The sequence below is a fragment of the Dysidea avara genome, chromosome 9 (genome assembly GCF_963678975.1).
Source record: "Dysidea avara chromosome 9, odDysAvar1.4, whole genome shotgun sequence".
NCBI classification, from domain to species: domain Eukaryota; kingdom Metazoa; phylum Porifera; class Demospongiae; order Dictyoceratida; family Dysideidae; genus Dysidea; species Dysidea avara.
In genome coordinates, this window is record NC_089280.1 from 1,869,427 (window position 1) to 1,896,322 (window position 26,896).

General features: G+C 37.0%; 1 protein-coding gene and 2 long non-coding RNA genes across 11 annotated transcripts; 2 read left to right on the forward strand and 1 right to left on the reverse strand.

Moving 5' to 3' along the window:
• On the forward strand, nucleotides 1-26,896 carry LOC136265401 (gamma-aminobutyric acid type B receptor subunit 2-like). Of its 3 annotated transcripts, none has more exons than XM_066060238.1 (16): nucleotides 397-535; nucleotides 3,533-3,838; nucleotides 5,618-5,761; nucleotides 7,409-7,579; nucleotides 7,894-7,998; nucleotides 8,057-8,131; nucleotides 9,666-9,857; nucleotides 9,913-10,164; nucleotides 10,259-10,325; nucleotides 22,366-22,461; nucleotides 22,514-22,658; nucleotides 23,914-24,049; nucleotides 24,098-24,205; nucleotides 24,260-24,385; nucleotides 24,483-24,815; nucleotides 26,464-26,896. In XM_066060238.1, exons 2-16 carry the CDS (start codon nucleotides 3,740-3,742, stop codon nucleotides 26,779-26,781), a joined length of 2,367 nt encoding a protein of 788 aa, XP_065916310.1. In that variant the 5' UTR covers nucleotides 397-535; nucleotides 3,533-3,739; the 3' UTR covers nucleotides 26,782-26,896. The 3 variants fall into 3 exon arrangements, with proteins under 3 accessions (XP_065916309.1, XP_065916310.1, XP_065916311.1); XM_066060239.1 differs by lacking the exon at nucleotides 3,533-3,838 and adding an exon at nucleotides 2,362-2,456 and having other exon boundaries at nucleotides 421-535; XM_066060237.1 differs by lacking the exon at nucleotides 3,533-3,838 and having other exon boundaries at nucleotides 1-535.
• On the reverse strand, nucleotides 14,789-19,746 carry LOC136265606 (uncharacterized). 4 transcript variants are annotated; one of them, XR_010705623.1, is made up of 7 exons: nucleotides 19,598-19,746; nucleotides 19,435-19,546; nucleotides 19,227-19,383; nucleotides 16,737-16,909; nucleotides 15,937-16,254; nucleotides 15,005-15,801; nucleotides 14,789-14,953 (listed from the first exon to the last, which is right to left on the reverse strand). It is a non-coding gene; the product is annotated as an uncharacterized lncRNA (long non-coding RNA). The 4 variants fall into 4 exon arrangements; XR_010705622.1 differs by having other exon boundaries at nucleotides 15,005-15,424; nucleotides 15,741-16,254; XR_010705621.1 differs by having other exon boundaries at nucleotides 15,005-15,197; nucleotides 15,248-16,254.
• On the forward strand, nucleotides 19,658-21,924 carry LOC136265604 (uncharacterized). 4 transcript variants are annotated; one of them, XR_010705618.1, is made up of 12 exons: nucleotides 19,658-19,676; nucleotides 19,733-19,980; nucleotides 20,028-20,125; nucleotides 20,177-20,218; nucleotides 20,261-20,294; nucleotides 20,359-20,782; nucleotides 20,830-20,915; nucleotides 20,970-21,054; nucleotides 21,178-21,222; nucleotides 21,277-21,475; nucleotides 21,522-21,627; nucleotides 21,679-21,924. It is a non-coding gene; the product is annotated as an uncharacterized lncRNA (long non-coding RNA). The 4 variants fall into 4 exon arrangements; XR_010705617.1 differs by having other exon boundaries at nucleotides 20,177-20,294; nucleotides 21,104-21,222; XR_010705616.1 differs by having other exon boundaries at nucleotides 20,177-20,294.

Consider the following 26,896-nt stretch of genomic DNA (forward strand, 5'->3'; position numbering starts at 1 on the left):
GTCTCATGATAGTCTCGTCCACCAGACCCGAGACCAGACAAGCGCGATCATCGATTAAACGCTTGAGGAAAGGTCTTGGGGGGGGACAAGTCCCATGAGATGATTCATGTACGATGTCCCGCGATGGCACGGAAGAGCTGAATCGTAATATAGTGAACCGGAAATTTTTTTGCAAGGTGTCGGATGTGCTACATGGCAAGCGTAATGCTGTTCCCAGTTGCTGCATTTGCTGATGTTGATAAACCAATCACTGACGGACAGGATCATGATCAAGTTGCTGATCGTATTACTTGCCGTCAGTACGACTTCTCAGACCGTTCCTTTTTGTATGAGAAGAAATGCCGAATCACTAACTGATATTCACATAATCGGATTTTTCCCCTGTACTGCCAGTAACGATACTAGAGGTATTCGAGTGGATAATTGTGATGGGATAGACAGAATACCCATTATGAAGTTAGCTCTAGAGGAGATCAATGAGAGATGTGACCTACTACCAGGATATCGACTAGTCGTCGACTATGCTAACTCCGCAGTAAGTATTGCATTATACATAGCTAGTTGTTACATGGATGACTGGTTTCTTGTAAACTATTCAGCATTATAAATAGCAGCTAGGAAGTATTATTAACTAGCTATATTGTACTAATTACTGACTACATGATTTGGTTGGCATTCACAGGCAATTGGTAGAGACACTTAGCTATCAAATAAATAGTTAGCGTCAGAATGCAAAAAAACTAGAACATGAGGAAAACCATCCTGCCAAGGTCTGAATAAAGATAACACAAATCACTTAGCTAATATGTGCTTCAGCCATTAGAAAATCACAATTCAAATTTTGCAATATTTAATTGTGATGGATTAAGTATACACAGTAACTAGGCCGAGGGGTAGCCAACGTCTTGGGACTCTCGTACACTATCTGAGAAATCCAATTAGAAATCTATTAAACATTTAGAAATCCCGAACCACGTACAAAATAGGATATTCTCGTTTTTGTCTGTTCATGAGTTCAATTATGGTTGCCACTCTATACAACGGTTCAAATTGACAGTGCAAAGTAAACCTGTGTCTCTTCTGAAGCTCCTCTAATCCCTATCAGCTACTCTCTTGAGTGTTCCTGCACAAGTCATTAGCAAAAAGTCGAGGTAAAAACATCACGATAAAATCGAAATTAGAATTAGATTATATTTACAAATATATTTTAAAGCAGAAATATTTTTGAAATACTTAAATATTGGGGCTTTCATACACCATGTTGGGGTTTTGCGTGGGCGCTGGCAACTCCCCTGACTAGGCTATATTCTATTGAAAAACTATTAAAGGTATAAGGCAGAATACCTCAGTGCAGGCACGTGACAAGAGCATTTTATGTTACAAATACCAACAGCCTATCTTCTTTTGCATTGGCATTTATAATATTTTGCCAGCAGAATGTATGTTAATCCTCAAAAATGTTGTACTGTAGCTAAATAATAAGTAGTGATTACTGTGGCAAATAGTGAATGATACTGCACACTTTAGTAACAATCACTAAGAATTTCCAGTGACATTCACTATTTGCTGCAGCATTCACTGCTTGTGTGTCATGTGCATGTAATTTTAGTACGTACTACTATTACATACACATGTGTATGCATGTGTATAGTGTGTGGTGCATGCATGCATAAGTGTATATGTGTGGGCAGAATAGCTATAAGCACCAGCCTGGTAATTGAAAAGCTCCAGGCTTGATCCCAGTTATGCCTTTTGTGTACTTGAGCAAGAAACTTTACTCGCACTTCTCCAATCTACCCAGCTTAATGGGAACCTGGTGACCTAGGAATGCAGCAGTCAATGGGTATCTGGTGTTAATTAGAGAAGCGATTGCCCAACTGTCCTTGTCACACACAGTAGGTGAAGGATTCGGGTGCTTATACCTTTACCTGTGAGACAGTATGACTGGTATAATAATGGATGTAAGAAATTATTACCTTATAACTTTGATAAATTGTTTAATGTTTAATTTCTAGCTACAGGCACTGGAACATTTACACAATAGGCTGTCTGTATGATGAGGTAATACCTCTAGTATAAATTAACCAAAATTCCCCATGCAACTGAATCAGTAAGCATGATTAATTCTCTGAATTGACTCAATTTCACAGCACAACATAGTTTCAAAATTGTCATTGTCAGACCATTTGTCAGATCTCAACAAATTTAATATGCTTTGTAAAGTCTTATATATTATGGGTTTCTGTGTCATGATGTTATTAACATTTTATTGAACTTCGTCATGTGTTTCCTATCTATTGCCATTACTGTTTTCAGTTTCATTGCTTTTATTTCAATTTCCAGTGTAATGTTCTCCTATAGGAAAGTTTAACTACCATACACCTAGATCTGTTTCTCCATGAACCACTTCCTAAAACATTGTGTTGTCACAGGTGGAGTGTGGTCCCTAATGACAAGTACAAAGTAAATAAAACATAATCACTACATACACATTACTACTGATGGGGGAACTAGCAAACAAAAGACACAGGATGTGTTATAATCTGTGTGGGGTAAATATAGGAAACCCAGTACAGGGTCTATAGCATAACATCTCATTATGTACAGGCCCGTAGCCAGGAATTTTGAAAGGGGGGTTCTTTTTGACCAAAAGTGGACCTTTACTTGCATGATGATTAATAAAGGTACTGAGACTGGGTGTGCGAAGCACACCCAATCTAGGGGGGTCTGGGGGCATGCCCCCCCCAGAAAAATTTTTGAAAACAGATACTAAAAGGTTGAATTTAGTGGCATTTCAGTCAATAAAATTAACAATTTTTTTAGGTAAGCTGAAGACCAGCTGTATGAATGATATCTGGAAAAATATCTCTACTGCTACTGTAATTATACCATCTGCACATACATGTGTCTAAATATAATATATTGGAATGTCACAATGAATAAGAATGGGAAAGATTGAGCACTCTGCCATGATCAACAGGGGCAGTGTAGCAGAACAAATGGTGTCTTAAACAATGAAAATACATATTGCATGGAGTTGAAGCATGGATGCTATTCGTGGGCTCTGCATGGAGGGGCTTGTCCACCAAAATCTTATATTTTAATGAAAGCTCGGTTTAGACAATCTACATGTAAATTAAGTAGCTTTTAAAAGAAAATGTAATTGTGACTGTTCTATTAGAGTGATTGTTCTATTAGAGTGGTTGACTGCTCTATTAGAGTATCTCGATCTTGCATTGCATTTAATGCAAGCACTGAATGAGTTACTCGGAGCACTTATTTTAGCTTCTTATTATAGTGGTATCTAGTAAACTGTAGCTAATGGACTTTTGCTCCTGAAAATTTGGACTTGTATACTAAAATTGTGGACCTTTTTGCTAAAATTGTGGACCTTTTACTGAAATTGTGGACCTTTTTTCCAAGAGGGCGGTTCTTCAGAACCCCCCGAACCCCCCCTGGCTACGGGCCTGATGTACTATACACCTATATAGTTGGGATGAACTCGTTAATAGCTAATACTGTTTACTTGCAGATACGTGTTGATGTCAAACCATTTCATTAATGCTTTGAAAAACTTCAGCCACTAGTACAGTACTTCTTCTCTGTTGCACTGGAAAGCATTCAGTGATAGTAGCAGTAATAAATAACAAGCTTATGATGCAGCTATAATAATGTGGAGTTTGGTATTCCATAGTTAGGTGGGTGGGCTTAATATAGGAATATTAAATGGAGCAAGAAGATGAATGGAACCCAGAAATCCAATTTGGCCATGCCATGGATCCTCACTCCGCTCAAATTACTTCAAATGGAGAAGACCACAAATGGCAAGCCCTCCAAGGTTTCCTAGTAGTTGGCCTCATCAATCTGTGTGTCTGCAGATACACTATATACACATAATGTATAAAATTGAATCCTTATAAAGTCATAATAGTGTATATACATTCTGGTGACAAGATATTGTGTGACTGTATGCAAAACAATGTCACATGTAGACACCATGAACATGTAGACACCATGAACATGTAGACACCATGAACATGTAGACACCATCATAACATGTAGACACCATGAACATGTAGACACCATGAACATGTAGACACCATGAACATGTAGACATCATGAACATGTAGACATCATGAACATGTAGACATCATGAACATGTAGACACCATGAACATGTAGACACCATGAACATGTAGACACCATCATAACATGTAGACACCATGAACATGTAGACACCATCATGAACATGTAGACACCATGAACATGTAGACACCATCATAACATGTAGACACCATGAACATGTAGACACCATCATAACATGTAGACACCATGAACATGTAGACACCATCATAACATGTAGACACCATGAACATGTAGACACCATGAACATGTAGACACCATGAACATGTAGACACCATGAACATGTAGACATCATGAACATGTAGACATCATGAACATGTAGACACCATGAACATGTAGACACCATGAACATGTAGACACCATGAACATGTAGACACCATGAACATGTAGACACCATCATAACATGTAGACACCATGAACATGTAGACACCATCATGAACATGTAGACACCATGAACATGTAGACACCATCATAACATGTAGACACCATGAACATGTAGACACCATCATAACATGTAGACACCATGAACATGTAGACACCATCATAACATGTAGACACCATGAACATGTAGACACCATGAACATGTAGACACCATGAACATGTAGACACCATGAACATGTAGACATCATGAACATGTAGACATCATGAACATGTAGACACCATGAACATGTAGACACCATGAACATGTAGACACCATGAACATGTAGACACCATGAACATGTAGACATCATGAACATGTAGACATCATGAACATGTAGACACCATGAACATGTAGACACCATGAACATGTAGACACCATGAACATGTAGACACCATGAACATGTAGACACCATGAACATGTAGACACCATGAACATGTAGACACCATGAACATGTAGACACCATGAACATGTAGACACCATGAACATGTAGACACCATGAACATGTATGCACACATGTATACATTAGAGACACATTGATTAGTCACACTTACATAAATGTGATCAGTTGTTAATTACACATTATACATTTATGATGTAGACTCTATTATTAAGTGTTCTGTATCACAGGATGTTCACTATATGGTATCCTACAAGACTACCATATAGTGGTTTAACATCGTGGGTAGCTCCTAAAATGATTATTGTAATATGATCCTAGGTGATGATGGAACTGGTATAGCATGCATGGCAAAATGACAATACTACAAAGTGTGCTAAATATAGTTATGAATGCCATCACTTGGTTTCCTATCGCAAAACAGGTGTACATGGAAGGAAGTTGTGTATACATAAAAATTCCAAGGTCTTATGTGCTATTACAGGTGTATACATGTGAAAATGTGGTACGAGTCACTGACTAATAATAGTTTTAATGGAGCCCAAAGAATTAAATTGTTAGGCAGTTTAGTTACTAGAGTATATCCTCAAATTATACATTATCTGTCCTATAAATAGTTATTACCTAATGTGGGTAATTACCATCTAATCTTCACAGTGTTCATCAATTCCACCAGTATATCACCTCATCCAACAAACTGATCCATCACAACCAACTAAACTAATGATCCTTGGAACTGCTTGTTCTATAGCCAGTATCATAATGGGAGAAATTGCTGAGAGACGTTTAAACATCACACAAGTATGATCATGTATTGTTGCTGTTGTTGTTGATGATGATGTTGTCGTCATCATCTTGTACATCAAAACACACAATAGAATACTTCAAGTAAACAGTTCTGACCTGTTTAGATAGAATGGTTTGTATGTATGAAAGGTTTTACCTAAAATATATGAAAGTGAAAGCCATATATGTGCAATTATTTCTATCAGATTGTGCCTGTAGTTTTACGGCTCCTTTAGAGTGTTTAAAAACAGTTACTTTTACCACATTCTGAAAGATTTTCTGTTTGCACCTGTAAATTGAAACACATTCATGGTACTAATTTTAAACAAAAATAAATATTTTGAATGCACTTGTAAATGGGCTTATAACTTAGTTTTAAAAGCATCCAAACATGCCCTAAGGCAATGTTTCTGACGTGGCACCGTATCTCAAATGATTTAGTATACCTCACAAAATTTGGTGCTTTTATCTTAAAGTAAATGATTTCGTCAACATTTGTTGCTTATAGCCACTCTACTATAATAGTTATACTTTAAGGCAATAAAGTTAAGTAGTAGCTAAGCACTTTCAGTTTTAGGTTTATTGTGCATCGTATTTACTTTTATTGTAAATTTTAGGTGATAAGTAATTTATTCTAATATTTTTAGTTTTAGTACAAGTTTTTATGGTACTTTTAGTTTTAGTCTTTTACAAATAATATAACTACTTCAGTTTTAGTTTTAGGCCCAACTAAATTGTTTGGTTTTAGGTAACTAAAAATAATACTACCACTGCAACACTGTGCTATTTCAGTAATAGTTTGAGCATGCACTCAAACAAAAACAATAAGCTTGGTGCCATTCTTTCTTCTAATGCTGTATGCACAGGTTCATCGGTCATAATAGTGTTATAAGAAAAGTAAACAAACTGGTACAAGGAAGAAATGGAAATTTTAAATTGATTAGAGATCAAAGAAATAGTGAACCAAGGAAGATTGCCTACACCTGCAGATATAGTTACTAGTGGACTTTTAATCCCTATTTCAGTCTATTTCTGTCTATTTCTTTGATCCCTAATCAAACTTAAAATTCCTAAGTTTCCTTGTACTTGAATTAAACAATGGAATATATTGTGGATATTATCCTTACTCAAATACTACAATACATGTCATAATATAGCTACAGTAGATCTTCAGTTCCACTGTTTCTAGAAAATTGTTTAAAGAGTTTGAATTTATTCTGACACGTTATATACAGGTTGATCACATGTCACCAAGCATCTTACAATATCTCAACCCATTCATTCCTAACATCTTAGTATTATTATGAAGTTTACTAATGTGCAAATTACATGTTGATAAACTGCTGCCTTTTAAATTCTATGTAGCTGTCCTGCTAAGAAACAAAGGCAATGTTGTGCACACTTCTCGTGAATATACAATAAGATCTCATGATAAATGCATTGATTTCCTGTTCGGCTGCACAACCCCATGTGACAATGACACATGGCCAACCCCTCCTTTGAAAATAGAACATAAGTACTCATATAGAACAAATACTCTAATAAAACAGTCACTCTAACTTTAAACAAGGTGTCAAATACTTGTTTTATTAGTCTCTTCCCCTCCTGGCCATACATGATATCCTACAAGTGTAATCATTTTCATATAACTAATCCATTCAGGTATCCTATGCTGCCACTTCTCCATTGTTTGGAAATCAAGAAAAATATCCAAGATTTTACCGGATGGTAACAGAAGTAACACAATACTTTGATGGATATGATGCAATTCTAAGGAAGTTCAATTGGAAAAAAGTAGCAGTAGTGTATTACGATGATGACTTTACACTGAATGTACGTGGGACTGTGGTGTGTGCATTTGTGGGTATATGCTGATAAACACCATACCATCGAAAGTCACAGTTTTAAATGCATACCTTATTGACTTGATCACAGGCAGTAGTGGGTTAATGCTTCAGACTGGGTATAGTAAACCAATATTATAACATGTCTGTTATTATCAAAAAACAATTGATAATTGTGTACTCCAAGTACAATCTTAAGATGATTTTGTAATACTGCATGTTAATCAGTTGGTGTCATTTTTGTCCATACATTCTCAAACTCAACAACACCATTGCATGTCTTGTGATCTTCTTCCTTAAAAGGTTGGAAACAATGTTGTACGGCACCTGAACAATTCTGAATTTGAGATAATTTTGAATTTGATATTTGCAGATGGAACTGAAGATTATGTCATTCAGCAGATTAAGGTTATCATAGTACAATATAAACACTAACTTGTAGTAATAGTGCTTCTGTTGTTAACAGAGTGTCAATGCTAGAATTGTAATATTGGTTGTACCTCCATCACCATTGAACGTACTGGTTAACTTTTGGTGCAGGGTAAGTTTATATGTTTATATGTACGAAATGCATGAGGCTACATACAATGTATACTTGAATTCCAGTGATCAATATACTAGCTTGTTAATGCAAATGACAGTAGTGATTGTTCAATGATTGCCTGTATGTTGTATTAAATGTACTGAAGGATGGTTATAGAATTATAGTAAGGTCTGAATGAAATTCATGTCCTTTTACTATTAGTCAACCATTATATACACAGTCCAATAGTCTACTAACTGGCACATTTCACTTCACAAAGTTATGGTGTACTTGATGTGTAACGAATTCTGTACTGAAACCAACCAATAATCCTACCACATATTACACTTTTACTACTTGTGACCAGACTTTGCAAAATCATCCCAACAGGTGCAAACTGTATTAGTCAAACACCATTACGAAGTCTATGTTCTATCGGGAAACATGAAGTTTTTTGTGTCTTGTGCCAGCAAAATATCATTATTCTTTTACCCTATCACCCACCACTCGTACACAAAGTACACACTTTCAGTTGTAAATTGTGAATTGTTACTCCAAGCCTGTGTCACACTGGGATAAATATAGACAAGACAAAGTGAAAAATCAAACCCATAGCTGTTATTGATTCACGCTTGCCTGAAGGTTGGCAGCAGGTTGGTAGGTAGCACAACAATTAATTACAAAAATTAAATGCAGTGAATTCAATCACTATAAAAGAACACACACATCAACTACTATAAATGCAAAGTGATAATTTTTCTCCTATTCGGTTCTACCTGTTTTAATACTTCAAAAACAAAGAACAGTACAAGAGGTGCTTAAACAAGGTGACTTGCCTTATCAACATATAGAACAAAGTAATCCAGGAATGAAAGCATAGTTGTTTACCCTTTAGAAAGCTACTTATGGTCATGCACTGTATGCTCTATTAGAGATTATGTAGTTTGCCCCAGGCCAAAGAGACATTGATCAGTGCAAACCTGTAGCATAGTCAAGGTATGCTTGGCTGAAAGCATCAGTCAGCCAGTCAGTTAGTAGAAAATTTAGTTAAATATCCTTCTCACAGGTCCCTAGTAGGGTCACAGAATATTTTGTAGATGCTTTTTGGAAGTGCTTGGAGTCATTTATGTACTTGGTTATGCCTGACAAATATTGCCAAGCTGTTGTAAAGGAAAAGTGAAACTGGTTTTTGGGTTATATGTTTAGGCAAGAAATTAGAACTCACCCAAGCCTCCATGATTCCAGTACTACTGTACTGTATGATGCACTGTCACCACAATACTATTTATGTATGTATGTATGTGTGTGTGTGTGTATGTATGTATGTATGTATGTATGTATGTATGTATGTATGTATGTATGTATATGTATGTATGTGTGTGTGTATGTACGTATGTATGTATGTATGTATGTATGTATGTATGTATGTATGTGTGTATGTATGTATGTGTGTGTATGTATGTATGTATGTATGTACGTACGTGTGTATGTAGTGTGTATGTCAGTTCCTCAATCAGGTATGTACTTTTGAAATGGCTATAAATTTACTTAGGCTATCAAGAGCAGAATAACTGGACCCAACTTTGTATGGCTCCTTCCTGGATGGTTCCTACCTGACTGGTGGAATGTCACTGACTCTGATTGTGATGCTGAAGAAATGAGAGATGCTTTGGAACATTCATTGGTATTTGTGGATAATGGAAAGCTTATTAATGATGCTTCAAGAATGTTAGTATCTAACAAAGTGAGGTTTATATGATTATAGTACGTGATTATTATTTATTCAATCATACTAATAGAACGTGTCACAATTTAAGGAAGATCTACAAAATAAAACTACTATATATGGTGTTGACACGGATGTAGATGTTGGATCTAGAGTTGGATATATATATGATGCAGTGTGGACCATTGCTCTTGCCTTAAACTCATCCATATCAATACTGGAAGATAGAGGGTTGGGAAGACTGGAAAACTTCACTTATGATTCAGTTGAAATGGCAAATGTGTTCACTGAAGCTGTTGCTAATGTGTCATTTCAAGGAATATCGGTTAGTTACAATATCCTTATAGCTACATGGTATTTTAAAGCTATGCTGTTGCATAAGTAATAACACACAATAATAATCTGAAATATTACATTAGGGAAATGTGTCCTTTGAAGATGGCAATGCTACCCGACCTGCTTCTCTTCTAATATTTCAATATCAAAGTAAGTGTTAAATTGTCACCTATTATTTTAGTAGGTAAGCTTGGAGTTCATGGAGTTGTAATAGTAGTCGGAAGGTCCTGTGTGTTGTGGTACTATAAAACATGTTGGCACTGTCAAAATCCATGAAGTTACTTCAGAAAATAAATGTAACAAGTTGATGTTGTGCTACTTCTAAAAACCAGGTGCCATGCAGCTAACTAACTCATCTGGAATTAACCATAGATAGTATATGCTACTATGAATTAATCAACTATGTATTACTATGGGTAGTTTTGGGTTGTGCAACAGTATTGTTAGCTAATTATTGTATTTCGTAATTCATGAAATTTTTGTATTTCATTCAATTATGTTGCAATGCACTGCTAAGGAAGTGCTTGTTAAACAAACCGCTTTTACCAATATATTACGCACAGAATTATTTTCTAAACTGTTTTATAGTTTGACTATCGTATTTTTTCTCACAAATTCACTTGACAAAAGGGATATGGCCCCTTTCAACAACTCGAAGCGATAGGCTATTCCTGGTAGTGTACGAGGCCTGCACTGTTGTTTTTCAGTTGTTAAACGCCTGAAAACCTCAAAGGGAAGGTAATTTACAAAGTCTGAGGAAAGTCGCCACACCCGTATTTCAGTCCACCGAAAAGAAACCACGACCTCACTGAGAGCAAACTTCACCTGTGCAGAAGTTTAATACAGACTTCATTTCGCTTTTGCTTCTTACGTAAAAGCTGCTTTTACCATTATTAACAATTTTGCTCATGTGGGTGCGTACGGACAAACATAGATAGGTAGATATGTAGATAGGTACACACACACTTTTACAAAAACAATTTCAATAAACCAGGCGCATGCCCACAGCTGGCCTTCAACCGGCTGTGGGCATGCGCCTGGTTTAAAAAGGGTCTATTGTATATGCATATAGTATAATAGTATTGTTTAGTGAAGTTTATACTATACTGCCTTCGCAATAAGCAGTGCTGTTCACATATGGCAACCAATCCCTTCATAGCAACCTGAAGAATGCCACCAATTTTATTGTATGTTTGACTGATTGACTGACTGACTGACTGACTGACTGACTGACTGACTGACTGACTGACTGACTGACTGACTGACTGACTGACTGACTGACTGACTGACTGACTGACTGACTGACTGACTGACTGACTGACTGACTGACTGACTGACTGACTGACTGACTAGCAGACCAACTAGCTGACTGATCAATACCTAACTGATGCCTTCAAAGTGTAACCCAATAAACAGCTAGTACTACGAACATGATGTTTCACAGCATTTTGCCCCAATATGTACCTTTTGTCAGGAAAAGTGAAATTGTAGGAAAGCAGAAATGGGAACAAATAGTGGAAATGACTGATAAAGGTCATCACATTGAATTTTTCACCTAAGTGCTTCTTTGTAGCTTTGTGCTGTATTCTTTTGCAAAAGCAATTGCAACTATAATGACAATCAAGAGCATTGGGTAACTGGGTACTATCAAACAGTGTGGTAGTACTGTTTAAGTAGGGTTTGCATCAAAAGTGACAAGCGCTGCCTAAAATTCTGCCTTTAAAAATCATCCTAGAGACATCTTACGCCACAAAAATCACGAATAAATTAGTCTAAATACAACATTAAAAACAAGAAAACACTTCCCAGTGACTGAATATAGAATTTTTTTTAATTGCCAAAACTTGAAATTTTGTCTCACTCACTGCCTCACTCACTCACTGCCTCACTCACTCACTGATCACAGTCACAAGCCTAGAGCCCACCAACGAAGCAGCGCACGGTCACCATTTTACACCACAACAACAAACTCACCAGTGAGATGTGCCTTTTTGGGTTCTGACGAGTGTACGCCCTGTGCGCCTTGTCTTTCCTTTTATCTTCAATCAGGTTGGTTGTCTTCTTCTTCAAGCATCGAAACCATACCAAGGCATTAATTTTCTATTTCAACACTTTTCTGTAGACACCACAAAATTATTTCAGAAAGTGCTTATGCTGCTGAAAGAGCAGGGCACTTATAATTTCAAGTGTTGCAGTGAAACATAAGGCTGCTGAGTTGTCACTTCAACTTTTGCCAATGTCTGGACTGCATTCAACGAAGGGATTTTGAGATGGACTGATACTCAATGCCTTGTTCCTCTGAATACACTGACTCAGCCACTCAGTGCCAGATGGCGAGATCAGCAAGTGATTCATGCGATTGCTTAGTACTCGAGTAGAAATTGTATTACTTCATCCTGTTAGTTGAGACTAAGTTCCAGACAACTGAAAGGGCCTGTTTGTTTGAACAACTTCTGGCCGGGGTGAATAGAATGCACACCATCAAGGTCATAGATCTGAGCGCCACTGCTACTACGATCAAAGGTAAGCTATGCACGCTACTAGGGGCCTATGTGCTTCCAATTTTGGTACTTTAATAAGCTGTAACTAGCTAGGCTGTGCTACAACAAAAGTAAACAAACTAGTATTTTAAAAAATAGTTAATTTAAAAATGAAGTAGGGATCTATACAATAAAAAGTAGTGAAACAAGAGATGAATGATGGTATTACAGTATAGCTTGATGGGAAAGTCCCTACTTTGGCACATTAGCTATAATTTTGCTCAATGCCAAAATAGGAGCTTTCCCACCAAGCTATGCTGTAATAACATCATTCATCTCTTGTTTCACTACTTTTTATTGCATAGATCCCTAATTCATTTTTTAAATTAATAATTTTTTTAAATACTAGTACACCACACATGTAGATCCACACATGTAGATGTTGGTAATGGAGACAATTAGCACCTATGTGATCCAAGCTCATCTTTTATGTCAAGCTTTATTACATAGCTAGCCATTTAACTGGCTGATCTTCTCCAACACATATTGTTGTTCATAACTATGTAGTGCTGTGTAATGGAACTTAATGAGATGATTATTTACTTGCCAGTAATAATTCGTGTTTGGGGTGCATGTTTGCAAATATGTCTGGCATCATTTATTCCTTTAATGTAGTGTTATAGAAGTTTGATAGAAAGAATTGCAATAAAACCTGTGAAAATTTCATATATTATGTAGCTTATATGCCAACTACACAATAAATATATATATATATATATTACTTACAAGCAGCATTTCTCGATACATATAAATATGTAGCTAAGTGATATAGACTGTTTTTTCCTAGAGATAGTCATAATTGTGTTACAAACAGTTAACAAATAAGTGTATGGAATTTTGAAAGATAGTATATAGGAATCATTGTTAGATCCTTAAAGAGATAGGTTACTATTAGATATATACTTCGGGTGATCATCCTCCTTAATTGCTTCAGTACTCTTTATTGTAACAATCCCTACTACTATGTAGCTTGTAAAATTCCTAATATGTGACTGGATTTTGGAAAAAGAACCAAATCACACATTAGAAGTTTCAAGATAAACAATTTTAAAAACTTCGAGTCAGCATAACTTGCCAAAGATAGCAAAGCAAGTACATGTATGAAATTTACACAAGAGATGCATCAATCTATTACCTTTAGTCCACTAAATTAAATAGAAAAGCTGAGCAGTTGGACAAGCGAAGTAGTATCACAAGTGCTCACAAAGAAGTGGAGGGTAGGGGTGGTGGAGATAGACTTCACAATTGAAGTCCAGACACAAGATTACAGGGTTGTGCTGGCTTCTGAGTGGTTGATATGCAGCAGAATCAGCAGAAAAAATATTTGGCCAACAATATCAGGCTATCCACCAGTAAATCACTGATTTTTGCAAGCCAAGCCCTTCACAAACCAGAAACCACCATTCAAGCTCTCTACACCACCCAGAAAAGATGTCTGTTAAAACCAGCCTCGAGTAGTTTGAGTTGAGGGTCAAACACTGTGCAAAAAAATTGTTATACTCAAGTATACACAGTGTGTATAATTCAATTATACATGTGGTATACTCAGACATGTATGAATATGATATACTTATTATGTATATGTTGTGTATAACCACTTGGATAATATACACCAGTGTGTATAGCATAAGTGTGCTAATGATACAATTATACACATGGCGTAGACTACATGTGCACATATGGTCATGATATACACAATGGAGTATACCTTATCTGAGTTGCATGTAGCAATTAGCAAGTTCAGCTATTTTGCAGCCATAGCTATATGTACATTATTTGATGGCTGTGGTCTATAACAATCACTAATCTTAATACTTTGCCACCAACCTGTCCAACTCAATTATTTGAGAAGCCATATGAGCCAACGGGAAATTCTCTTCCTTTACAAATAAGTGATGGGTAAGCATCACAAACGAAATTGTTAGTTTTGTATGATTTATTTAACAATTGTATGAAATATTTACACTGTTTACTATTAATGCTGTTTATATAGTTTATTTATGAAGCCATGCAACTTAATTTGATAAACCACCCAACTGCTCCAGTACGTCACTACCTTTCTATACTACAATTATTATAAATTCTCTATCACTTGATAAAATCAAATCATACATACTATATACATAATATAATAATCATGCGTACTATGCATATAAACATTCAAGACACTGTCACAATTTCCATGATGATAAGAGGTCCGAGCTGCATGATAATCCACCCACGTTCACAAATGGAATTCTATAAATTGAAGGATAAAATGGACTAGACGAAACATGAGAGAGAACTCACTATTTATCCACTCATACTCAATATGGTAGATGCATATGGATGCATTGTAGAAATACTAAAGGCCACAGTATATAAAAATATTGATTGCATGAGTACCTATACTGTAAAAAACAAAACAAACAAACAAGCAAGCAAACACTGCAGTACACCACATGATACCTGTCTCAATGGTAAGACTACATTTCAACAGCCCCTATAAATTCAAACAGCATGAAATGAAATGTAACAGTATAAATGACTAACTTATGAGCATATACCATACTCATTGTGCTCTGTAGTTGCAATGGTACAGTAGATATTACGAAACAAGGCTTGACCATTGCAAACATGTAGCATACAATGCATTTAGAATGCATTTAAAAGCAAACGACGTGATTGCAATAGACAACCCTAAGTGATCATGAGTATCTTCAACAAGCACTAATAAAAAAAAGCAACAAATACACTGTACTGTAAATTTCAGGAATATGCTTGTATGCGAGTGTGTATGTACATGTGCGTGTATGTGCACGTGTACGTGCTCGTGTTGTGCATGTGTGTGTGTGTATGCATGCGCGCGTGCGTGCATGCGTACGTGTATGTATGTGCGCACATGTAACAATTTTTCTTCCCACATCTTGTCACATGTGTATATATTGCGTGTGTGTGTGCATGTGTGTATGTGAGAGTGTCTGTGTGCGTGACACTGTGGGTTGTGCAATGCAAACACGACATACCACTACACACACAAACACACTAGAACAATCAGTCCTAGGAAAAGAACTATGGACAATCTTATCTTCATCACCGACAGCAGCCTGTATGAAACACAATAGAGGTATAGCAGTGTGTATGACACATACACTATGTGTAAGTATTTACATACGTATCACGAACAGTCGCCCAGTATATCACAAAAGCCTACCCTGTATGCACTGAGTCCACACCTTTACCTCTTAATAATGGTTCAACTTGCAGTTCCTTAAACTTGACCATCCACACTATTACACTAACAATAATGATTTACAAATAAAAGTATCACTTTATAAATCGGTACAATGTTTGCTAGAGAAAAACTCCAAAGAGAGGGTAAAACATGCAAGTATAAGGGGACTTACCATCGTGCACATACTGGGTGATTGGAGCAATCTGGATCATCCTGCAAAAATGCATGATATGGAACCCAACCTCTGATTGATTTGCCGTGTTCTCTCGTTCAGTAGATGAATGTGTCTTTCACCATCATTTGACTTTGGCCTGCGCCTCTCATACTAATCAACACCACGAAATATGAGTAACACCTCCCATGTTTTGTGTGTGTGTGTGTGTAGTGTAGTGTATGTGTGTGTGCACTACAAATGGCAGCCCAGCCCTACTACCATAACTATCACCTCCCAGTGAATGACAACTGGGGTGCTTATGCACCACTCAGACACCCAAGTGAATTCCTAATAGTGCACACTTGTATTTATACCCATAAGTAATTTTCCTTTTAAGTACATTACATCCTTCGCTTTGTGAAACATACAAGATCAACTATGTAGCAAAGAGCTTTAGAAAGCTGACGGCTTTACATACAGTGTATGTACTGTGTGTGCACAGATTATTATTTGTTTTAAAAATTCTAGTCGTTTACTTTATTTTGACTCTACATGTTTCACTTGCACAGAGTTACAAATGAGAATAAACGGTTTTGCTCATGTTTGTTTAGTTTATACTCAATACACACGTATATAGCATATAATATACTCACCAGCATTAATGGGTAATTGATAATCTCTCAAGTGACAAGCAGCACGTCTAGGATGGGCATACTAACTGACCAATCCACTAAAGCACTGGTACTTCATCATTTTGAATATCATAATGTATTCCAACTTATGTACATCAGTGCTTACATATAATCATGGCTCCCACAACACAGCTCTGCATACACACACACATGTAAATTTTGCAATCTGGGAAAAGATTAAGCACACGTAGTCCACATGCATGTAGCAAACGTTAAGTTCAGTCAAATACTAATCAAGACACTTTTAGTTTTAATCCATGGTCCCATTTGTAGTGTACACTCATGAATATAGAAACTCATCATAATATGTAATATTACAATTGCACATCACTAAAAGTTACACAGCGGACATACAAAATGACACAGTGAAATGACCAACATGACAAAGTGGGACCGTCACACTCAAGCACTTACAACCATCATTAATGAATGCATTTCTGGGGAGGTAGGATTATTAGTGGAGGGCTGTTTAATGGCTACACCATCACTGTAATGATCCCACTAGCCTTATCTCAACTATAGAGCCTTCTATTATTTTGTATGCCCAATGTGTCATAGTACATCACAGTGTGTATGCTTCAGCATAAAGCGTTTGCATATCCATGGTAACGTAATCGACGCCATGTTCTTGTACCAAGCTGGGACTTCTATCAGCTGAATCGGGCCAGAAACTAAGTCAATAAGTGAGTGATTTAGGTGTAAGTGACAGGAATGCTATTTAGAAAAGTTACCAGGTATAGGAGATCCGTCCTAAATGGAACCAGTAAAGGCAGACCACTTAATTGACTTTTGACAATAAATATGTTACATTCGAACTTCATGTGTAAAACCAACCAGAGTTAAGTGGTTTGGTTTTGCTAGCTACTTTTCCAAACTGAGTGGTAAGCTAGAATGCGTTTGGTATGGGACATTGATGGAGCTCTGGCTGAAGTTGAACGTTGCTGTATGGTTCTGTGGTGGTGGATATAATCCTGTACTACAGATTGTGTTGTTCTAGCCAGTTTGGAGTCGTGAATTGCCTGTAACTTGGCCTAATAGATCAATATACGTTTCCCTTCCCTACAAAACTGCCCTTTTGGGATTCAGTACAGATCTCCTAGGCCTGGTACCTTTTTAAAATATCATTCCTGTTATCTACACCTAAATCACTTACTTATTGACTTAGTTTCTGGCCCAATTCAGCTGATAGAAGTTTCAGCTTGGTACAAGAACATGGCCTTAATTACGTTACCATGGATATGTAAATGCTCTATGGGTATTCTTAACTTCAAGGAACGGCACTACATGGTGGTGATACACAGACACTCACTGTAGGTAGATCTGCAACCAAAGTCTAAGTCAAAGGTCAAGGCCACCAAATTCGTACTAAGTCAACGGTCAAGAGTGAAAATTTCCAACCCACAATTGAAAAGTACTTAGTGAAATATCGTTGCTAAAGTCACCAGTCAAAGATTGAAAGACTATTAGTTACAGGTCATAGCAAAATTTTGGGTGGGTCAAGACTTTAACTGCGGTTGCAGATCGACCTACAGTGAGTATATGTGTGACACCCCCTTGCACTATAATGCATCTATCAATGTAATGCCCGACTACCACAGATACAGGCTGAGGGTGGGGGAAGGTTGGGGATGATGGGGGAATCAATCGCCAAATTTCCATGGGGGGTTGTCTTCACTAAGAAATTTACTGAAACAAAGGCATGTGTTTTAGAAAGGAGTTACTCAGATGCTAGCTAACTACTAGAATCCACTTGTACTCACTCATAACCTGAATCTCTTGGCTAACACCTGAACGCCACATTATCATACAAATCCCCTCCAAGCCACACTATCCCCAGGGTTTGCTAGTCGAGGCTTAGTCAGGGTTTGTATGACTAATACTTCCCCAGTAGGTGAGGAATAGTAATCTTCTGTGATGCAAATCCCCACCTTCCCCCACCTTAGCCCATATCCCTGTAGTCTCGTGTGGCCAGACCACTTTTTTCCATATATTGGGTGGGAAAAAAAGGGTCTGGTGCAACTCCAATAGCTGTTTACTTCTGAAGACTCTAAGGACACTAATTGAATAACATTGACTGCAAAAGAGGCATCATAACATCAGTAAAACAATGAAATATTCGTACACTCCTGTTGTGGTTGTGAGTCTTGCTACACAATGAGGATGAACTTTCAAGACGCTATGAAAGAGATATCAGAGCAAATTAAGAATCATTTAAAGGATAAACAGATCGAAGCCATCTCGAGTTTACTTACTAATGTCATTGGCGCCTCCTTTGCGGCCAATGCTATTCAATTAGCGTCCCCAAAGTCTGGGAACGGCTCAGAAGTAAACAGCTACTGGAGTTGCATCAGACTCTTTTTTCCCCACCCAATACATGGAAAAAACGCGACACTAGTATCCCTGGTAGTCACGGAATTACATTGATAGGTGCAGAACAACATATCCACTCACCTAGCGAAATGTCATTAACACCACCCTCACACGCCTCCTTTGTGGACAATGTTATTCAATTAACGTCCCCAGATTCTGGGAACGGCTCAGAAGTAAACAGCTACTGGAGTTGCACCAGACTCTTTTCTCCCCACCCAAACACGCGACACTAGTATCCCTGGTAGTCAAGGATTACATTGATAGGTGCATTAACAACATATCCACTCACCTAGCGAAATATCAGTAACACCACCCTCACAAGACTACTGGTTGTTCAGTTGTGACATATTAGGGCAACGAGTTCTTTGATGTCGAGACGCTTAAACTCTAAATAATGATCACTAAGCAAAGAAGGAAAACATCAATGACACGCACGCTCGAGAGAAACAGACCTGCCTTAACTTCGATGGAAATTCTGTACGAGGCGAGGAAAGACGGGACTGAACCAGGGGCAGACTCCTGGAGACAAAAGTAAACATATACACTTGAATCAATTAACTAAGTGCTCGAATTTATAAACACACTAGCTACTACCGGATGCGGTTAGATCATTCTGGACCATTGGGTGAAGACTCAACAGTTTGAGCAGCAAGTGATTAGATTGTGTGGAGTCTGGTGGTTTATTTCGTCGATATGTTTCATCGCGCATTGTTCTGGGATGTGGCGGGTAGGGGGGCACCTTTACAGGTGCACTTCCAGAAGTAATTGATTATTTATTAACCTCCTGTTCTGGGATAAAGATAGCCGTTCTTCCGATAGCCATTCTTCCACACAGGTGAACGACTATGTTCAATTCTAGTGGTGTTAATGTTATTGTTTTAGGTGTACGTTAGCTGGTAAGGCTCGTGTAGCTGTGCCTGTCAAGCTGTATTCTCTGTTCACTTGGCTAGAGACAGGGGTCGTGTGTCACTTGCTGTGGTGTGAGTGTACATCAATTTGTACCTGTGCTTGTTGAAGTTGTTTTAATTTAGATTTTGCTTGGAGTACAATAGCAATTATGAGACATTTGAAAGGTGTGTTTGTTCACTTCTTGTCTAAACTTAACTGTCAGCTAGAAATGCTGTCATCAATTTGGCACATTGCTGATAGGTAAGTAGTTGCACTATGTTCTTGTCAGTTATAATTACTTGATTAAATCATTTTTTCATCCCAGTAATAGTGGAATGTCAGACATAAAAATGGCTGCTATAGTAGGGGACTCTCATGCGAGCTCTCATGACTTTTGTGTAGGCAACTATCGGACGAAGATTTTGAATGGCCATATTTCAGTCAAGAACAAAGATGTCGAGGTATACCCAGCAGGTATGGTTATATATTAACTGAAAGAAGAGGGATCTAATGTTGTTTTGAAAATCAACTGAAAACCGCTAGTTCGTAGTTATTGTAATGCCTTATAATCATACTTGGTAGTTAGTGCTCGATATCTTCACTTTTACCTGAGATATGACCATTCAAAGTCTTCTTCCGATAGTTGCCCATACAAAAGTCATGAAAGTGCCCCTACTATGGCGGCCTATTTATGTTTGTGACGTGATTTGGATAAGGCTCATTACAACCGTAAGGCCTGTACTTTGCAGGTATGTTTAATGTGGAATTACTGACTGTTAAAAAATTAATCTTGTAGGACTGGTTGGTACAATCAGTAGATGTACAGGCATACAGTGTTGATCAAGTCAGTCTTTGATCTAACTGTGTTTGTGTAACCAACAGGTATAGTGGGCTTACATTGTCTATTTAACAATGTGCTATTTCTATTGACATTAGTATTTTGTAATTCACTGGGGTTTATAGAGATGTAAACTCCAAAGAAGAACACACACATGTACTGGGGAATATACCAGATTCAATGGTGAGACCACAAATAAAACAACATTTGAATTAACTGTGAATGACGATAGCTTATTTCAGCAAGTTATTCAAATGTGCAGACTCTGGTAGTTCATTTCATTTATTTCATCTTGCATTGTTCTAGGATGTTGCTAGTCATAGGAACACTTTTACAGGAGCACTTCCACATGTGAGTCTGTCGATTCTTTGATATAGGGGTATACTAAATCTTATTGTTTACTAGGTGTGTGTTTTAAACGGCAGATGATGCATTTCAGATGGCTAGAAATGCTGGCATCACTTTGCCACATTGTGGATAGATAAGCAGTTGTACTACATGTTCTTGTCAGTTTTAATGTCCAATCATTTTTAATTCCAGGAATAAGTGACAGTGGAACTGCCACTGCTTATTACGACTGTACGGCACATCGATATTTTTGCAGGTATGTATTAATGTTGAATTACTGACTGTTAAGTTTCATCTTGTAGGGTTGGCTAGTAGAATCAATCCCACTGATACTTCATGTTTAGATGTACAGGCACATGATCACAATTGAGTCAGCCTTTCATCTAAATGTGTTTATGTAGTGAACAGGTATAGTGGCTTTGCACAGTTGTCTAATTATTATAATTGTGCCTTTTCTAGGAAGAGGAATATGTCCGTACTGTACACCTGGTCAATATAATTGTTTTCAGTGGTGATATAGCAAGAGAGCATGCGAATCATTGTCAAGTGATCTCTTTCATTGTTTGATGATGAGACCTATATAGAGGAAAGAAGAACAACGTAGCTGTAGCTATCCAAGAAATGTGAACACTGTACTGAACACATGCAACAATGTTTATTTAATGTTGTATAAAATATTTTAATTAAATTTTTAAAAACCTCTAATCTTATAATAGCAGAAATATGCATCAGTTATACTCAGCTGTTACACCACAATTATACAATGGCCTGTATATCTAAGTATGTATATCTTATATATACACACATTATACTTATGTAAACAGAGGTTATACACATGGTTAACCAGTAGTGTATGAGTCAATTATACTCATAATTATACATAGTATTGTAAATGGTATCTATACACAGGTGCAACCATGGTGTATAACAGATGTGCCACACATGTGTACTCTTAGCGTATATCATAATCATACATCAGTTATACACCTAAGTATTTCAAACTTTTTGCATGGTGAAAATTAGTAGTACAATAGTGTAGCTATCCACTGGTGGTGTTTGCCTGATGTGTGATATGGATCAGTTTTGTAAAATCTGGTCACATACAAATTTGTGTAAGTAAAACATTATCATCATGATGTGGTTTAGATGGTGTTCCTGAGCCAATACTGATCTTCAGTCTATTACAAACTAATGATTCTGAAAAGTTACAATTTGTATCAAACAGTAGCTTTATCTGGCAAGGTATGTACAACTATAATGATAAAACTGTTATCAGTTTATATCATCTCCCTAGGTGGGGATGTACCTAGAGATTCTCCTATTCCAATTGTTAGAGAAAGCAATTTGGTAGAATTTATAATAGCTGGTGTTGTGTCTTCTATTGGAATATTATCAACAGTTTTCTTCTTTGTGTTTAACCTCTACTATAGAAAACACCCGTGAGTCAGCTAGTATACAGGCTCAGTGCAAAGTACTGTATACACAAGTGATTATGTGACTGAATCTGGGAAAACCCCTGGGGAAAACTGGTCTTTTTGCCAATGACAGCAGATTTACTTTTCACCAAAAACACAATTAAAGCTACATGAATAAACTATCAAATTGCATTATCAAAATCAGCTAGACTTTAGTGGTCTGCTCTTGCTGGCTGTTTTTCCAGTGGCAATCACAAGTGGTCTGGGGGCCCTGATGGAGTTTTGGCCAGCCTGGGGATGACTGTATGTAGCTGTGCAGCTCTGTGGTGTTGAATAGAGACCTGTACTCATTTTATTAACTGGTTTTGAGACCTAAATGGCCCATCCCTGTGCCTTAACTCCTCTTTAATTTTTTGCAACAGTCTTTGGCCTCTGCTTCCTACCCCTTTTGGAGCTGGCCTGATACAGTTTTAAAACTATCTAAAATGGTGGGTAACTCTGCTTGTATAGTGGATACCCTGGAAGGCAAGGAAGTGGTGTAAAACGTGTGAAAATTTGGTACACATAGCTTCAACCATTGGCAAGCTACAACACACTGAATACTTATCACCAGCATTTCTTAATACAGTGGAACCTCGATTATCCGAATTAATCAGGGGAAAGTGTGTTCATATAATTGAATAGTACATAAAATCGAATATCCATACATTGCTTTGCTCAAGTACTCTAATAATGCATACACTTGTTGACAAAATACTCTAATTGAGCAGTCAATTTGGCATACGGATAATCGAGTGTTCAGTTAATCAGTATTCAGATAATTTAGGTTCCACTGTATTTTTAAATAGGCAATAAGACCAGTTTTCCCAGACTAAGTCACATATAATGATTTTGAAGTAAATCTTGCTAGTAACATAAAAGGCAGATGTTCACTTAATAACTATTAATACTTGTAGTGTAGAAGAAATGTATAATCAAGTTAATATGTTTATAGGGCTTAGAAAGGATTTTCTGACTTAGTTCCTTATCATATTAAAATAGATATACTCTAATAGAACAGTCCTATACTCGGCTGCTACCTACTATCACAACTACTGCTATTATATTATGCCTACCACCATGCATCACTGTTTACTAAAGGCTGGATTCCTTTCTTCCTGTCAATATGCACATGATGTGGCAGTCTGGCTTTCTTGTTGGTCACACAACACACTACCATGTGTCTTGATATATCGTATAAAAGAAAACGTTACCTATAGGTATCCCTCTGTTTCTTTAGAGTTGTAAGAAAAAGCAGTTACCGACTCAATTCACTAATTTTAGTAGCAGTGTTTGTAGGGTTTGTTGGTACCCTCCTACATGTTATTAAACTAGATGATGATATGTCTGAAGTTGTCACTACAACTATTTGTAATGTAAGTTGAATCACTAAAATAACCTGTTTAACTAGATTATATACACAGGCAAGAAACTGGACTAACAAGTTAGCTTTTGTAGTTGCTTTTGGTACACTGTTTGTTAAAATCTGGAGACTATACAGAATCTTTTTAAACAGAGCATTGATAAATCGAGTAAGTGTTACTTTAGATTTAGTATATATTTATGTGATTAACTATACTGTACAGAAACATTTGGATGATAAATATTTACTTCTGATAGTAGCAGTTATAGTAGCACCAATCTTAGTAGTACTAATTGTCCAAGTTGCCACATTTCCACTAAAGTTACATCGACATGAGATTATAAATGAGGTAACGTTTTCTCAAATTTTGTACAATACGGTTTGTGAAATTGTGTGGTTATAAATCTTCATGTGTTTAATGCACCTAACATTGTTGATTACTCTAGGATGATTTGATGACAGTAGAAATTTATAAAGACTGCAGTGGAGATCATGGGTTCATATTCTTAGGAGTTTGTTACATTGAATATGTTCTACTAGCATTGTTTAGTATACTAGTAGCTTATCAGACTCAGAAAAATATTGGTGTTTATCGTAAACATCTTGAATCAGCTGTGATCAACCTGACAACAATACTAGCTGTCCTGTTGTCCTCTATTTGTCAAGTTGTCGTGATCATTCTTCATTTGAATGACCAACAAGAAGGAGTATTATTAGTGATTACACTGCGTGATTGTCTTTGGATGTTTCCAATGATCTATTTGTTGTTCATTCCTAAGGTACAGTTGCTACTCTGTACAGTGGATAATATAGCTGGGTATTTTTGAGGGGCACCATTCGCCACTAAAAACTATCATAGAAATGTGATATTTGACAGCAATCACTTCTACGGAATAGTCTTAGTGCATTCAACTTCAAGTATAGCATTAAAAACAATAAAACACTTACACTTGCAAACAGCCAGATTTAATTGCCAAAACTGGATGTTTAGCCCACCCTCTCGCCTGCCAAATACTCGCCCACCCTGCCCACTTGCCTGCCCACCTGCCTGTGTGTAAGGCAGCATAGCCAAGTGGCTAAAGCATTGGCCTAGTAATTGAAAGGTTCGAAGTTTGATGCCCAAATTGGTATTGTTGTTTCCTTGAGCAGGAAACTTTACTCACATGGCTCCAGTATACCCAGCTATTAAAATGTGGATCTGGTGGCCAGGTATCAACTGGGGAAGCAAATGCCATATCTAGCTTGTAGTGAGTAAAGTTCAAGGTGGGACTTTGGTTGCCTAAACCTTCATCTGTGAGACATGGCACAACCTTCTGGAGGTTACTAGTCCTGCCCCATGCAAAGTCATAAAGATTTGTTGAGATTCCATTTATCCAGAGATTTCAGATTCTTGACCAAGATTTTGGGATATCAAATTGCTTTGTGTTGGAATCCAGTTGGTGTTGAGCCTCATTCCTACTGTACAGTACTACTGTATTGCTACTGCATGATGGCAAATAATTTCTCTGAAAATGAATACCAGTGCCTAATAGCCAGAGTCTACATACAGTATAATAATAGATATGAGAAAGTGGTGTTGCCTACTGGTAGTTAGTTGATGGGGATGTCTTGTTGGTGTAGTATTGACAGCTGTTAAACTAAATTTGGCTAAAGCCTTGCCAGTTCTACTAATGTATATAAAAACTGAGAAAATGTAAACAGCCCATCTGGCTAAGGGGATTCATGTATGCATATTGAAACAGATACCAGACACATCGTATAAGTATATTATGAAGTTGGTTCACATACCAATGTCATTTTTCAACAGTGTTCGCTTCTTTCTGTGTGATAGGACAGGTTTAGAGTTGGGATAGTTACTTCAGTTGGGATAGTTACTTCAGAAAAGTAACGAGTTACTCACTACTTTTATCCCATGTACAGTTACAGTTGCTTTTTAAAAGGTAACTAAGTATCTAGTTACTAGTTACTTTCATAAATAAATCATGCTTGATTATTTTCCCGGGTATATGTTTCAGCCAGGGAAGAAGAGTATAATATGTGCCCTTTCTGAAAATAACAATTCTGTGGCTACAGTTTCATCTGTTACGTCTGTTATTCAAGCTGATCACAAAGAACAGTGCACAGAAAGTGTCTACGTAATGTGGACAAAAATTGAAGTACTTGAAGCATAATTACCCAGCATTACAATGTAACTATTGTAACATTGTTATTTTTCCGACCGTTACTCTTAGTTACAAGTTACTAGTTACAAGGAATGCAACTAGTTATATTACTAGTTACTTTACAAGTAATATAACGTTACGAAGTAACCAGTTACCCCCAACTCTGTAAATAATTATATATTAAAGTGAAATACAGTGACTGTAGCTAATTAGTTACTCTGTGGAATTACAACTACCATGTTAGTGATCACACCATTTCTTACAGGTATACAGAGTGAAGAAAATGCCCCAGTTCATTAATAAAGTTAATGAGTCTGTAGCAAATACTTTTTGGAGCAGGAAGAGTGTAGAACTACCAGACTTTGACTTCCACAGAAGAAGTTCAGATGCTATTGCAACACACAATGAAAAGACACAGGAAACGTCTCTCAATTCAATTTCAAATTTGTATCCTGAAACTAAAGTAACATTTTCAACTGTGTTTGAGAATCACAGTGCTCCATATGGAATAGACCAGAATACATTAAATGTGCCATATCATTTGTGTGACACTGATACACTAAATGGTGTTCAGTTACAGTAAAATCTTTTTTATTCATTCTAGTTTTGCAGTTTGTGTTGAACCTTGTGTGTTTAGTTTTTTGTATTTTTTTTTCATATTCAAGTTTTATAGAGCACTGCATCAGAATACTCTATAA